This window comes from Protopterus annectens, chromosome 7.part0, assembly GCF_019279795.1.
Source record: "Protopterus annectens isolate FY-2018-M chromosome 7.part0, PAN1.0, whole genome shotgun sequence".
Lineage (NCBI taxonomy): Eukaryota > Metazoa > Chordata > Ceratodontiformes > Protopteridae > Protopterus > Protopterus annectens.
Genome location: NC_056739.1, coordinates 1099012312 through 1099027090, shown reverse-complemented (window position 1 = coordinate 1099027090; position 14779 = coordinate 1099012312). Strand labels below are relative to the sequence as shown.

Sequence of the window (14779 nt, the reverse complement as noted above, 5' to 3'; positions counted from 1 at the left end):
AAAAGTGTGAGGAAGTGTAGAACACCTTTGAGGAAATACGTAACCAGTAGGTGTAGAGACAATCCTGACTTCAAGGAGGACAAGCCTGGTAGAAATGGTCAACATAACACCCTTAAAGTGGAATAAATGAGGCCCAAATCATACAGTCCAAGAGGGAAAACAACTATCTGCAATGCAAAAGACAGACTACATAAGATACGACACCTAAATAGAGATGCTCTTCCAGCTAGCAGAATAGGTCTGTTGACAAAGGTCCTTGTGGTACCTTCAATCACCTCTGATACACTAGCCAGAAGATGGGATTTGGGTGGTGAGGAACTGCATCAACAGCCAGATCTTGAATGTAAAATAAAATAAATAAATTGAGAGAAGGCTGACCATCATCCCAATAATCCATGATAAACAGTAAGGTTTCCTAGCCAAAAAGGTGGTAGATAGCCAGAAACCACACACTTCTCAGGCACCAGCAGATAAGTTTGGGACTTCCCTAAATTTTAAGATGAAGCATGGAATCAGAGAGAAGCATACAGGAGTGCATCCAATACAAACTCCTCCGTGACTTGTTGCACTTAGCAGAACATAAATTATTCTGAATGGCAAAATCGATGTATGGAAACCTCCACTTCCCAAAAATTCAAGCTAGACAGACAAGGTGTCTAAATCTGCAACTTCAGAAGAGGACTGCTGTGGGAGCTTAGAGTGTCTGCTAGCATGTCTACATTATCCAGGATAAGAACCACAAAGAGTAATGTCCCTGTTTATATTCACTGCCAGACATGCATTGCTTTATCTGTATAAGGCACAAATGTATGCCCTTTGTTTAGATCATGAAAGACTGTATGTTGGAATGTTTCTGTTGGGCATCTCCTGATTCTTAAACTCCAGTGTGTTTTTATGGTTTTTGGGCCAGTAGGGCTAGAGATCTCTTCCCTTGGACTGTGGAAAATTTGAGATGAGCTTCACACCTTGTCTGCACTTATGGGAAAGGAACATCCATCTGAAGGCTGGTGGCAACTCCCAATCACTGCAGAGCTTTACAGCAGTGGTATGACACCAACAAAATATCCATGACTAACCGGTAACACTTAAACCATTAACAGCTCATAATTTACTGTAATACTTGCATTCTCAGGCATATCCATGGTGGTGCAGCAGTAACGTTGTTGCCTCACAGCAAGAGGTTCTCCCATTTGATTCTCGGCTGGAGTGCAGGGAGTGCCTTCTGTGTGCAGTCTGCATGTCCTCCCTGCGGTTGGGTGGGTGTTCGAAAGACATGCGTAAATGGGTGTGCCTTCGTTGAAGGTTGAACGTCGAGCTGGCACCTCGGCATTCGTCAAAATCTACTGCCAATCATCAGCGGACCGGAGTTCCGCTGTGGTGACCCCTAACTGGGAAAAGCCGAAAGACAACAACTTGTATTCTCAGGCATGCAAATGACACCATGAAAATCATTAGAGTCAGACTGTGCAGATTTCCATTTTGAAACTTCAATTGCTTCCTCACACAAGCTGACAAATTCTTACTTCATGAGCAACAACAACCAATACTTAAGAATGTCCACTCCACTCTGATGAAAGCATGCTGTGTGCTAGTATCAGATATGTTTTTCCCAGTTTATGATCACCTTCAGGGATTGTAACGATGGGAATATCCACTCAAGGGATATCTCCAAGGAATCACTTGACAAGGCCACTAGGACCTGGGTATTGAATGCATGGTGCTCCATATGCAAGGCTTCAGCCATCGTGGCCAACACCGTAGTAAATAATCTGGATAGCAAGATAAGTCGAAACTGAAGCACTCTGTAATTCAAGTTGTGCCTAGTCACAGCAAAATAAAGCAACCTCCTGAGCAGATGTCAGACACCATCCAAATGCCCTATGGCATCAAAAGCATGATTCACTATTAGCAACTTGATATCCTGGATAGGTTAACTGAAGTCTCAGAGGACCAAGATGAGACAGACCCCTTCCACACTCTTAGGAATGAAAAGGCAGCAGACCATCCTTGGCCTCATCATGAAACAGAGAACCACTGCTGCCCCTTTAAGGAAGAAGGTCTGAACTGTCCCAACAGTCCTAAGATATGCTCTTTCAGAGAGACCCTTCTAGAAGAAGACCCAAGAACTCTAAATATGTGGCTATCATGACCAAGTCATGAGCCAAGTGTCTCTTAAAGCTAGGAAAAACCCAACCATTCCCACTCCCTAAATGACAATCCCAGCTAGTAGGACTATGAAAGTAGGATCAGCAAAGTTGTCCTCTTTTTAAACTTGATTACTAGCACTAGAGGCAGTAAGACCGCCTGATTCTTCAATGCCTTTCTCAATCTGCAAGAAAGATTCTTTTGTGGTCATGTCAACCTTGGAGAAAGTAAAGGGAATGGAAAATGGGGTCATACAGGTTGTCACAACAGAAGGATGGCTGAATAAATCTTCTGGCTAGAACGGAGGGGTTCAGGATAGACTACCTGACCTCTGTGAGCAAAAACAGCCTCAGAAATGCTATCATGTGCAGGCAAATGTCTCAGCCTGTATTCCCAATCACAGCACCTGAAGAAAACCAAAACTACAGCTTGCGGTGATGGATGGCATAGAAGATTGCTGACCATTTCCACCTCAGATATGAAGGTTAGCATCAAGTCAAGGGTGGATTCTGAGCCTGTAGATTTATCATACCTAATATGGACTGTATTAACTGTGAGAAGACAGATTTATGTAAGATTCCAATGACAGTTGGTAGACTAGGGACCAATTCAAGTTTATTGTCTAGTATGATGGTTTATTGGCAAATAACGGAAGTTGCCCAATTCAGTATGTTCTCAAGCACTGACCATGTTTGATTCACAGAAACTAATGTCATATTTTCTGGTAAGAACTTAAGAATCTACAAGTGCGTTGCAAGAAAATCTGAAGCATCTATGGGATGGACTAAATGATGATAAACTGAAAATTAACAGATCGTAAACAAATATGTTCTTCTGGATCTCTCAACACCTAAAGGATATCAAACACTTTGATGTTTTTGACCATCTATGGTAACTCCTTGCCTGTAACCACATCACAAAAATATCTTGGAATTGCACTGAACCTTTCCTTTTCACAACACACAGAATTAAGAAGTTAATAGGGTTCTAAACCAGCCTAGGGATGCTTGTAACCTCTAATTGCCTTGTACTTGAAGCTAGATGAACATTACATATTAATGTGGTATTACCTAGGCTTCATTATGGACTCCCCATTATGCCTTTGCACTCCTCTTGCAATTCTAAACGACAAACTACAAAAACAAAATACGTTGATTCAACAACCTAGCCAGTAACTTGCAGCACCATTTCACCACAATTTCCAAATGTCAATGACTACCTGTGCCTGCTAGAGCCATGCTCCTTTTAAATACTATTACCTTGCAAACAACTATAAAATAGCTTCCATCCTCCGTGTAAAATTAGACTTTTCCAAATAGAAAGTACAGTTGTGTACACCTACCTTAAATGTAGATGTTCGAGTGTCTTCACTGTTGCAGTCATGACTGTAGGGTTCTCCCCTGCCGGCAGGCAGCTCACGGTCGGCCAGAATCCCAAAGTCTGGGTCCGGCGTCGGCTGTTAAACCATGCTCCCTGACATCAGCGCACCAGGAGTACAAAGCTGACAGCCGACGCCATCTTCTCCAGTTTTTCTTGCCCCAGATGTCAGGAGTCCCAAAATGAAAAAGGTCCCATAACCTTTGCAAATACACCTCAGAAGAATGGTGAAAAAAGGAACTACACAAAAGTAAACATAAGAGCTCTCAGGAGGGAGGGAAACCCAGACTGCAACAGTGAAGACCCTCGAACATCTACATTTATGGTAGGTGTACACAACTGTACTATGTTCATAGTGTTTCACTTTTGCAGTCATGACTGTAGGGTAGAATCCCAAAGCTGAAAGAAAGGGAGGTGGTCATAAAGAAGAAGGGGCAGCTAGAAGGCCCTGCAAGACTGCAGAGGCAAAGCCTGCCCTAGACTTAGAGTAGAGAGGTAGATTGTAGTGCTTAGAGAAAGTATGCACTGTACTCGAAGTTGCAGCTTCCAAAATGTCTTTGGTAGGAACTCCCCTGAGGAAGGCCTCAGAAATGGCAGCCGCTCTGGTGGAATGAGTCCGTATACTCCCTGGGATTTGCTTTCCATGGTGTGAATAACAAAATCTGATTCCATGAGCAATCCATTTAGAAATGGTCCGTTTTGAAATGGCTTTACCTTGGGAACTTGAAGCATAAGAAACAAACAATTGTTCTGATTTTCTGATGTCCTTGGTTCTGTCCAGGTAAAAACGTAGTTGTCTTGTGTACATCCAAGGAATGTAAGATCCTTTCCCCTTTATTTTGAGGAGTGGGGAAAAAGGTTGGCAAGTGGATAGTTTGATTTAAAGCCACTTTGGAAACCACCTTAGGCATGAAGGTAGGATTAGTCCTCAAAGATACCCTGTCTTGATGAAAAATAATATAAGGTTCCACAGCCATAAGAGCTTGTAACTCTGAAACTCTCCTGGCAGAGGTTAGGGCTAACAAGATAGTTGTCTTCCAAGATAAAAACTTGATTTCAGAAGTGGCAGCAGGCTCAAAAGGAGGCAAGGTTAGTTTTTCCAAAACATAGTTGAGATCCCAAGCAGGAATGGGAGGAGATCTAGGAGGTCTTAAGTTCTTATCTCCTCTGAGAAACTGTCTCATGAGCTGGTGGGAAAAGATGGTAGGGTCTGTATTATAATGAGCAGAAATAGCAGAGGCATGTATCTTAATGGAAGAGAAAGAGAGGCCCTTATGTAAGAGATCTGTCAAGTAAAGTAAAATTAAAGGAATGTTAGGAAGAAGAGGATCAGAATCCTGAGCCTGCATCCAGGAACAAAATCTTTTCCATTTTCCTGCATAAGATTTTCTAGTGCTAGGACGTCTGGCTTCTAAAATGACATCCATAACCTGCTTGGGTAGGAAAGAAGAAATCAAAGGCCCTGGATTAACCAGGCCGCCAGGCAGAGAGTTCTGACATGAGAGTGTAGAACCTGACCCTGATGTTGGGACAGAAGGTTCGGAGACTGAGGTAAAACCCAAGGGGGATCCAGGCATAGGTTTTTTAGAGTTGGATACCAAAACTGCCGAGGCCAATTTGGAGCCAGCAAGATTATCATCTTGGGCTTGTCCTGTTTTATCTTCAATAAGACCCGTGGAAGAAGAGGAAGAGGCGGAAAGGCATATCCCGAGAGGTTCCTCCAACTGAATGACAGGGCATCCACTTTCCAAGCTTCTCTATGGAAAGTCCTGGTGCAAAAATTCTGTAGTTGATGGTTGAGATGGGATGCAAAGAGGTCTATGTGAGGACATCCCCAGACTGCTGTTATCAATCCTGAATATTTTGGTAACCAGCATCCATTCGTGTGGATCCGAAAGGTTTCTGCTCAGACTGTCTGCCAGGAAGTTTTGTTTCCCTGGTAGAAACTGAGCCTGAAGATCCAGACTGCAAGCTAGAGCTGTGTTCCATAGATCGATGGCTAGTCTGCAAAGGGGGTAGGAATGAGATCCCCCTTGCTTGTTTATGTACCACAAAACTGTGGTGTTGTCTGTCCGTATTAGTAGTTGTCCTGGCTGTAAAAGATTCCTGAAGGCCAATAGAGCTTTCTGAATGGCTAACATTTCCTTTAAATTGATATGCAGGTGCTTCTGATCCTTTTTCCAAAGGCCCTGTAGACAGTTGCCCTGAAAATGGGCTCCCCAAGCATAATCCGAGACGCCCGTGGTTAAAATCTGAGTGGCAGGAGGAAGACGGAAGGGTTTCCCTTTGTTTAGAGCACATGCCCTGGACCACCAAAGAAATTCCTTTTGAAGGCAAGGAAGGACGGAGATCAGTATGTCTAAACTGTGGCAATGCTGAGACCATACACTTTTTAGGTACCACTGTATTTTCCTCATGTGTAGTCTTGCATATGGTACGAGAAGGATGCAGGAGGCCATGTAACCCAAAGTCTGCAGGAATTTCCTTGCAGATAGTGGAGTTAAAGTTGCCAATGTTTTGAAAGTTGAAGCCAGCTGTAATTGTTTTTCGGATGTCAGAAATGCCATCTAGGTTGTGGTATTTAGAAGAGCACCCAGAAAAGTTATCTGTTGTGATGGTGTCAAATTTGACTTTTTTATGTTTACAGAGAAACCCAGGAACTTGAGGAGGTTCTGTACAAATTCTAGATGCTGGAGTAAGACATCCTTGCTGTCTGCCTGAATTAGACAATCGTCCAGATAAGGGTAAATTTGAATTCCCTCGAGTCTGCAGTAAGCTACTACTGGAGCCAGGCATTTGGTGAAGACCCTGGGCGCAGCAGACAATCCAAAGGGCAGCGCAGAGAATTGAAAGTGCCTCGATCCGGCCTTGAACCTGAGGTATTTTCTGCGATCCTGCCTGATGGGAATGTGTAAATATGCCTCCTTTAAATCCAAAGTTACCATCCATGCATCTTTGGACAGCATTGGAAGTAGTTGCTGTAGAGTAAGCATCTTGAATTTTGGAATCTCTAGAAAGGTGTTCAAGACCGACAGATCCAGAATGGGTCTCCATGAGTTTTGCTTCCTTGGGACTAGAAAGAGCCTTGAGTAAAAACCTTTTCCCATCTCTGAAAGTGGAACCAGTTCTATGGCATTCATAGCCAAAAGAGGTTCCACCTGGTTTAAGGCCTCCGTCCATTGATGTTTTGGAAGGTCTGACCATCCGCTTCGCCTTGGCAAGGTATGAAGATGGAATTTGTAACCTCTTAAAACCACATTCAAAACCCACTTGTCTTGGGTTATTTGAGTCCAATTTTGATAAAAAAGAGTTTTCCTCCGAGAGGGGCTTTCAGGCAAGAAGTTCCTGTAGCCCAACAGAGGGAGTCATTGAGTTTGTTTCCTTTGAGATTGTGACCTGTCCTCTCCTCCCTTAGGGGTGGAAGCAGTCCACTGTCTTGGTCTATAAGAAGCTTGTGTTTGAGGCCTTCCTCTGGAGCGTCTATATCTACCCCTCTGAGGCCTGTCTGAAGTGGGAAAGGACCAATTTTTTGAAGGCCAATTCCTGCTAAATCTAGGTGGCTGTACTTGTAAGAAATCTTTAACTGTTTGCATGGATTTCGCCTTATCCTCCATCTTTTTAATCACCTCTTCAGCTTTTGATCCAAACAAAACATTATGCTGAACAGGAGCATCCAATAATTTAGCCTTTACTTGTTCAGGCAAATTTTGTTCCTTTAGCCATGCATGCCTTCTAATGACTGTGCCGGAGGCCACAGCCCTAACAAGAAGCCTCCAAGGCATCAAATCCACAGTGTAAACCATGCTTCCCAACTTGTTCAGTGGAATGCAATAAGTCATGTAATTCCTTATCATCTGCACAGGCAGAAATGGAAGTAAGCTTTTGTTTTAAAACAGACAAGAGAAATTGCTGGTATTTCAGCATATGAAACTGACAGTTTAAAGCCCTAATGGACAAAGTAGCAGAAGTGTACACCTTTTTGCCCCATCTTTCTAAGGATCGAGAATCCTTTTCAGTAGGAATGGGATTTTTGGCAGAAGCGGCCTTAACACCCTGAGAAATGGTTTCAGGGTCAGCAGAAGGGTTCTTGTATAAAAACAGGTGGGAATCAGGAACCCTGTAGTATCTATCAGGCTTAACAGGAGCAGGAGGAAGAGAGTCAGGGGTTAAGTTAGCCTCCGAAAAGGCATCATCCACAATATCCAAAACAGGAGGAATAGCCAGGGGTCTATGTTGGGGAAGAAGAAGAAAATCCCTCAGTCTTTCTTAGATTCCGAATACTCCTGTCCTTCCCAGTGGAAATGTTCCCTCATTTCATGCAAAGTTTCCCCAAATAAGAAATCCTCAGGGGGAGAAGCTGAAGGAATGGATTCCTCAGCATCAGAATCCTCATAAGGAGGGAAAGAATATTCCTGGTCAGAAGAAGAAACTGAGAAAACAGAAGCCTGATCAGAGGAATCATAATAAACATCCTGTCTTGGCCTTTTATCTGGAGGGGGATGTGAACCCCTAATCATAGTAAGTAAATCCTCCGCCATCTTGAGTAACTGTTTCTGTGACTTGGGAGCCGGTTCAGAAGAGGCCTGTGTTGCAGTCTTTGATTTAGAAGGAGTCTTTGCCTTTGTCTTTGGCTTTGCCTTTATTAGAAGCGGAGTAGGCCTGAAAACCCCTTTGGAAGCCGGTACCTGCACAGCGGCTCCAGACCCATCCGAAGGAGCATTGTCCGAAGGTCCTGCAATAGAAATATTTAAAGGCCTGGTTGGCTCCTCATGAGAGTCCATTTCGGCCATCAGTTCTGAAATGGCCGACGACAAGGGCTGCAAAAGCGCCTCACTGACGACGGCCGAACCTGAAGCTGGCTCCGCTTGTGCGCTATCATCAGATTTGGACCTCGGAGGCCTGTCTTTATCCTTGCGACGTTTGTGAACTCCGGTAGCCGGAACCGTATCCGACGACATTTTGTAGTTAAAGCGCCTACCGAAGTAATGAAAAGCAAAATCGTACCTTCGCTTAATTGTACGTTGATTGAATCTAGCACAAAACCGACAACTAGCTACGTCGTGGTCAGGGCCTAAGCAAGGAATACAGTAAGAATGAAAATCCTTATGAGGTATTTGCTTCCCACATGAAATACAATTATTAGCTTTTTCTGACATCGGAGTGGAGCAAGAAAAAAGTTTCCCCAACGGGGTACTTAGCTTTGAGTGGAGAAGAAAATCTTCTGACTGAAGTTTATCAGAAAAAATAGTCAGGAGTCAGCCGACCGGCACTTGCGAACTGCTATCACCGCACGGCAAGAAAGACCGGAGAAGATGGCGTCGGCTGTCAGCTTTGTACTCCTGGCGTGCTGACGTCAGGGAGCATGGTTGAACAGCCGACGCCGGACCCAGACTTTGGGATTCTGGCTGACCGAGGGCTGCCTGCCGGCAGGGGAGAACCCAACAGTCATGACTGCAACAGTGAAACACGATGAACATCATCTGTACTTGCTAAAAGAATGCACCTCTTCTGCTCAACCAAGCTAATACAGAGTGCAAGCCCTTTTGAAATTAAAGAAATCAAGTACTTTACATATAAAAAAAAAATCTCAGATCTCACCAGGAAAGTTAGTAAATGCCACTGCCTCTTGGGAAGTAATCTCTCAACTTCTCACTTCCATATGATAAACTAGTCTTCCTTTTTTCACGCTGTTGACATTCACACATATTTTATGCATATAACATATGATATGTCTCTTTACCCTCTTCTAATGACTTTACTCCTTTTCTTGTTAGGGTTACTGTACTGTTCTTAACTGATATTTCATTTCTTTCTGATTTGTGTTTTGTATATGTTATACAATTTTATTTTGCTACCGTTATTCTGTTCCACATATTTTGCTCAAATGTTTTTAACTCGTACTCTGCTGAACTGGAGTCTTTCACATACTTCACATGTGCTCTACAGTTTAGCTGAGATGTGCACATGGATTTGTTATTGTACTCGTCTGTCATCTACTTCTGTTAGTAACTGAATATGCCTATTGGAATAATCCCATGGCTGAAACGGTTCCCTGGAGCAATTCCCTTAGCTGGTCAAATATACTCTAAGTTAACTCTGTATGAATGAGAGGGGAATAGAGATGTGCTACCACAATCATGCACCTTTACATGGGGGTCTCAATCAAGTACTCAGACAGTACAGAAAAAAACGGTCAAACTTTGTATTGCTGTGGTACAGGGTGCAAAGGACCATGATAAAAAAAGTAAAACAAGGTGCCATTTGCAGGCAAAGAAATTACTTTAAATGATCACTTTGTCACCTTTATCTTACGGCTGAAGAACTGTATTTTAAATGCAAGTGGACATGACATCATATGGATCCACTATCAATAGTCGACATCACAGACAAATCATTTGCTGGTGACTTTGTACCAGTCCTGCCAATAAACATACTTGGCTCTTTGAATACTACAAAGAAGAGCTATACAATCAGGTCTTTATTAACAAGCATAGCAGTTAGAAGCTGTCCCAAGTCACACATTGTTACTTATCACTGCAATTTTTGGCACATTGCAGAGATACAGTTAAGTTCACAATTTGTTTTACAGCCTGCAATCCATGACTGAAAAGAAAGAAGAAATACATTCAGTACAACACATTCCAAGCACTTATGCAGTTTCAAGAATGCTACATTCAAAAACAAGCTTATATTGTTTTTATACAAACATCCAACAGTCATCATTATGTAATGCAAAAATACTACTGCGAATCATAGTGAAAACGAAACAAAAACACTGAAATAAATAAAAACAACTATTTGACTGGTCGAATTTACCTTGATGAGTTTAGTTTCAATTTCTCCATCAGAAGCTAGTTCCTGGTGAGTTAGCATGTACTTATCACACTTTGCTAATGCTTTTTCATTTGGAACTGTCACCTTGATGGAGTTTGGAATAGTTGGCTGCATGACCGTATCAAGCTCCACATTGGTGACTGGCTTATGATCTACCCATCTTTCCCCACCAGCTGAGCGTGATCGTCTGTGTCTGGGTCGGACCGGTGGTGCATTCTGATCAAATTGAAACAGCAATTAAAGAACATGCTAAATTACTGTTCTCCCAAAATTAAATAAAATTTTTTTTGATTCATTGTAAATGAAACGCCAAGCTTTAGCTGAGCTAAAAATTATCTGCATGCAATTACTGTTCTCCCAAAATTAGATTAAATTTTTTTTTTGATTCATTGTAAATGAAACGCCAAGCTTTAGCTGAGCTAAAAATTATCTGCATGTAATTACTGTTCTCCAAAAATTAGATTAAAAATTGTTTTTGATTCATTGTAAATGAAACGCCAAGCTTTAGCGGAGTTAAAAATGATCTGCATGTGTGATTCATTTAGCTTCAAATCAGAAGCATCAGGCAAAGATATAAAACTATGAATAAAATAAAAATAAAAAACAGTTGTAAATACAGACTTCTCCCTTTATCACCACATTATAGATGAAGCACTTTTGTCCTGCTGAACAAGACTTCCAAATCAAATCACTACATTCAAACGCACCTTATGTAATAATTAAATCATTAATAGAAATAATGTTTCTTAAAGTACCATATCTCCAATTTTGCCATAAAAGACTTTCCATTACATACATTAACAATTTAAAAAATGAACTAACCAGGAACACTTAAAAATCTAAGAAATTGCATTAGTCATGAAAATCCACCTAAAGATGCCTTAATACACAAACTGGGTTGGAAGGAAATATGTTAATTTAACCCTGGAATCTTTAAAGTGTGCAACCTAAGTTGCCATTTCATTTCTCTCTCTTCCAATTCCAAACTAATGGACCCTCCTCTGGAATTACATACAACTTGTTCCAATATATCAAGCTCATAATGAATAAAAACTGGACATACAATTGAATGCTTATATAAAGCACTGTTAATATTCTCCTTAGCAATTTGATACTGGTGCTCATGCATTCTTTTTTGAAGGATTCTTTCAGTTTTGCCTATGTAATAACCCGGACAGCCCATACATTTGGCAAGATAAATAACTGCTTTAGAATGAAAATTTCCTCTTAGAAACCTTATTTTTGATTTAATTTAATTTTCTAAGGTTAATCCATCTCCGTCAAAGATTAAAGAACATTGACTGCAAGATTCACACTTGAACATACATCTCCATTTTTCCCTAGGCAAACCATTGTGAATTGCATTCTCAAATTCAGCCTTGAAATTCAGGGATGTCTTGAAAGCAAATAGCAGCTTAGTCCCTATAACTTTATAGATTTCTGGAGAGCTTTTAAATATACTCCAATTGCTGTTAATATTTTTAACTTCTCGAACATTGCTATTATACTTAAGCCATAAATCTCTCTCATAATCATCTACCTGACTGCACTCACCAGTTTTAACTAATCCAACTCCAAGAGGAGGTTTATACTTTTTACCCCACTTGGACTCAACACAATACCCAATGTCAAACTAAAAAGCAGAGATAACCTCTAGCTAAAAATATAGTGACTACATCTAATTCTCTACTCAGATCTTGATGTGATGTCATATGGGCTATTCTAATGCATTGTGCTTTAACTATACTTTTTTCTAAACAAAGGATGATTACTAGAAAAATCCAAATAAGAATTGCTGAAGGTGGACTTTCTATAAATAGCATGACTAACAAAAGTATCTAAATTATTTATACTTTTCTCTATCATAATGACAAGTAAACCTTAAAAATTGAGAAGACGCGATGAGATAATGTATAAAATGTATCAATCTCTTTTTCAGTTCCCTTCCACAGAATGAATACATCATCTTGATATCTAACGTACAAAGTTGACATATTGATAAAAACTAGAATTAAAGACGTGGTTGCATTCCCAATCATACAATACCAAATTGGCATAAATGGAAGCACATGAGGCTTCCATGGCCACCCCTTTTTATCTGCTTGTAATATTCCTTCTCGAAAAAGATGCAATTCTACTCCAAACACTGACATGAGCTCTGAAATCAGATTAATCTTGCCATGTGTGAAATGGGAACGAACATTTAACACTACCTTAAAATGTCCCATGCCTTTGTCCCTGGGTATAGAAATGTAGAGATCTACCACATCTATGGTTAAAATACTATAATCTTTCCTCCAAATCTCATTTTTAAGTCTTCCAAGAAGATCCCATGAGTCAATAACTAGTTGACATACTGATAAATTTGAACCATTTATCAATATCATACATAAACCAGTGGGATAAGTTTTGGAACCTCACTCTGAAACAATTAGCCTAAAAAGGGGGATTCACCAAATCTTTGTGTATTTTAGGTATACCAAAGATGGTGGCTACTACTGGATTCTCTACTTTTAAAGATTATGCGGCTCCACTGAATCCTCTGTTCAAGTAAATACTCTCCCAAAAACGAGTCACTCCTCTTACACCCTATATTAACTTCATTTAATGAAACAGTGGTGTAACTTTTAGTGTCATTCAATAAGTCCAACATGGCTTTAAAATAATTCAGAGTCATATAACAAAATCCTCTCACCCTTATCGGGCTTCATTACTCAAAGGGATCTGTCATTTTTCTAAGAATTAAATAACTGCAAGGCTAGGAAGATACGACATTTTAAACAAATTATTCTTAGGAGTTTTTTCATTACGTTGTGATAGTTTGACAGCAATAAGAATTCCAAGCAAAATATGATGGTGCAGGTTAATAAATCAAAAAATTTAAAAAAATACGTGCGCACACAAAGAAATCAGAATTCGAAAGGAAAGGAAGGGGTGTCTTCTATAAGTAGAAAGCATACTTGAGTAAAAGGCCCTACAAACTTGTTTATTCCTGCCTCTTTCCTATAAAAGAAGACTGCCTAGTATTCAAATTAAATCAGAAGTCAATACATTACTCAGCAACAATACTTGTGAAAGCATTAGAATAAACATTACTACCAAAAATTCTTAAGTGTAAACAGAGGAGGAGGTCAGAGGAAGAAGTTATCTGAAACATGTATTTCATAGCTGCAAGACACACAGATCAAGGCTTAATAGATGCATACTTGCAGTATTAGTTGATCTGTGAGATCATATGTAATGGGTCACTTGAGATTTCCTCTTCTGAGGTTTCAGGGTGACCATGGTGAGTCATCAATAGCACTGTTGCCAAGTGTCATTCTGTCAAGATAGCTGAATGCTGGTTTACCATTATACACTACATCTGAGATCATTTCATACTACTTGCAAGGAAGTATGTTCTTACCTGTGAATGAAAAGCCTGGCACTGACATATTTACAGCTAGAATGTGTAGAAGGGCTTGACCTTTGCAAAAATAGATTTCTCATGTCAAATCTATTTTTCAGTTGTGTGGAGTATAACAGTATGCTCACTTACTGTCATCTAGTGATTGTACTTTGTTGCATTTCCAAATTTTCAGCTGTATCTACACACAAAAAAGTGTGTGTGTGTGTGTGTGTGTGTGGGGGGTGCACACATGCTTGCCAGTAAATACAGTGGCATCTCGTATGTTGGATTAACTGTGCATTCGGCCTTAAATTATTCAGTTCAACCTGCAACCCAACCAATAAACTACACCAGTACAACATGCAGCACAGTAAACAAAAATAACATTTTACACACACTTTACTTACAGAAAAGAACACCCGCAGTGGCAGAATGGACAGGCCTAGGCATAGCAAGAAGGTGGAAAGATAAGATGCCATTGCAGAAGCATCCAAAGTACTCTGAATGCTTCTGTAATTGAGCCAGATGTAGGGAAGAATCCTAGACAGTGGAAATTAAACCTGTGAGAAGGATGCAACAATATCTAATAAGTCAAGAGTTCAAAAAGAAGGAACCCTGAATCATTCCATTACCAAGGAAGGATTTACACCTAGTATCATGGAATAAAAATAATGCTTACTAAAAGGAGTGAAATGACAAGGGCCATTGACACATGTCTGCAACAGATATTTTTTGAAGCAAGCACCTGATGCAGTCATGCCTCTGGTGGAGCTGTCCTAGACAGCAGCATTTTTCAGGGAGGGGATCACCACTCTACTGCAAAACACAAATACATCACAGAAAAGCTTTTCTTAGCTTGTGAAAGCTCCTCACTGTTTGGAACAGGCAAAAAGTGATCTATTTTCCAGAGCTCGGGCACGCCAGGTAAAGTCTGGGCTACTGATGCTACAAAAAAGAAAGAAAAAAAAAAAAGAAAGAAAAATATGGAGCATAAAGACAGTTCTGTTACTACTTCCAATATGAGATTCATTTGAG

The 14779-nt window shown here is 40.6% G+C and overlaps 1 protein-coding gene across 1 annotated transcript in view; it reads right to left on the bottom strand.

Annotated features, from left to right (window-relative positions):
* Window positions 1-14779, bottom strand: part of KIF23 (kinesin family member 23) — a 1082389-nt gene that overhangs the window by 128753 nt on the left and 938857 nt on the right. Inside the window, exon 21 of the mRNA XM_044076375.1 lies at window positions 10339-10572. Within this exon, the coding sequence (XP_043932310.1) occupies window positions 10339-10572 (234 nt within the window). The remainder of the gene's footprint in view (window positions 1-10338; window positions 10573-14779) is intronic.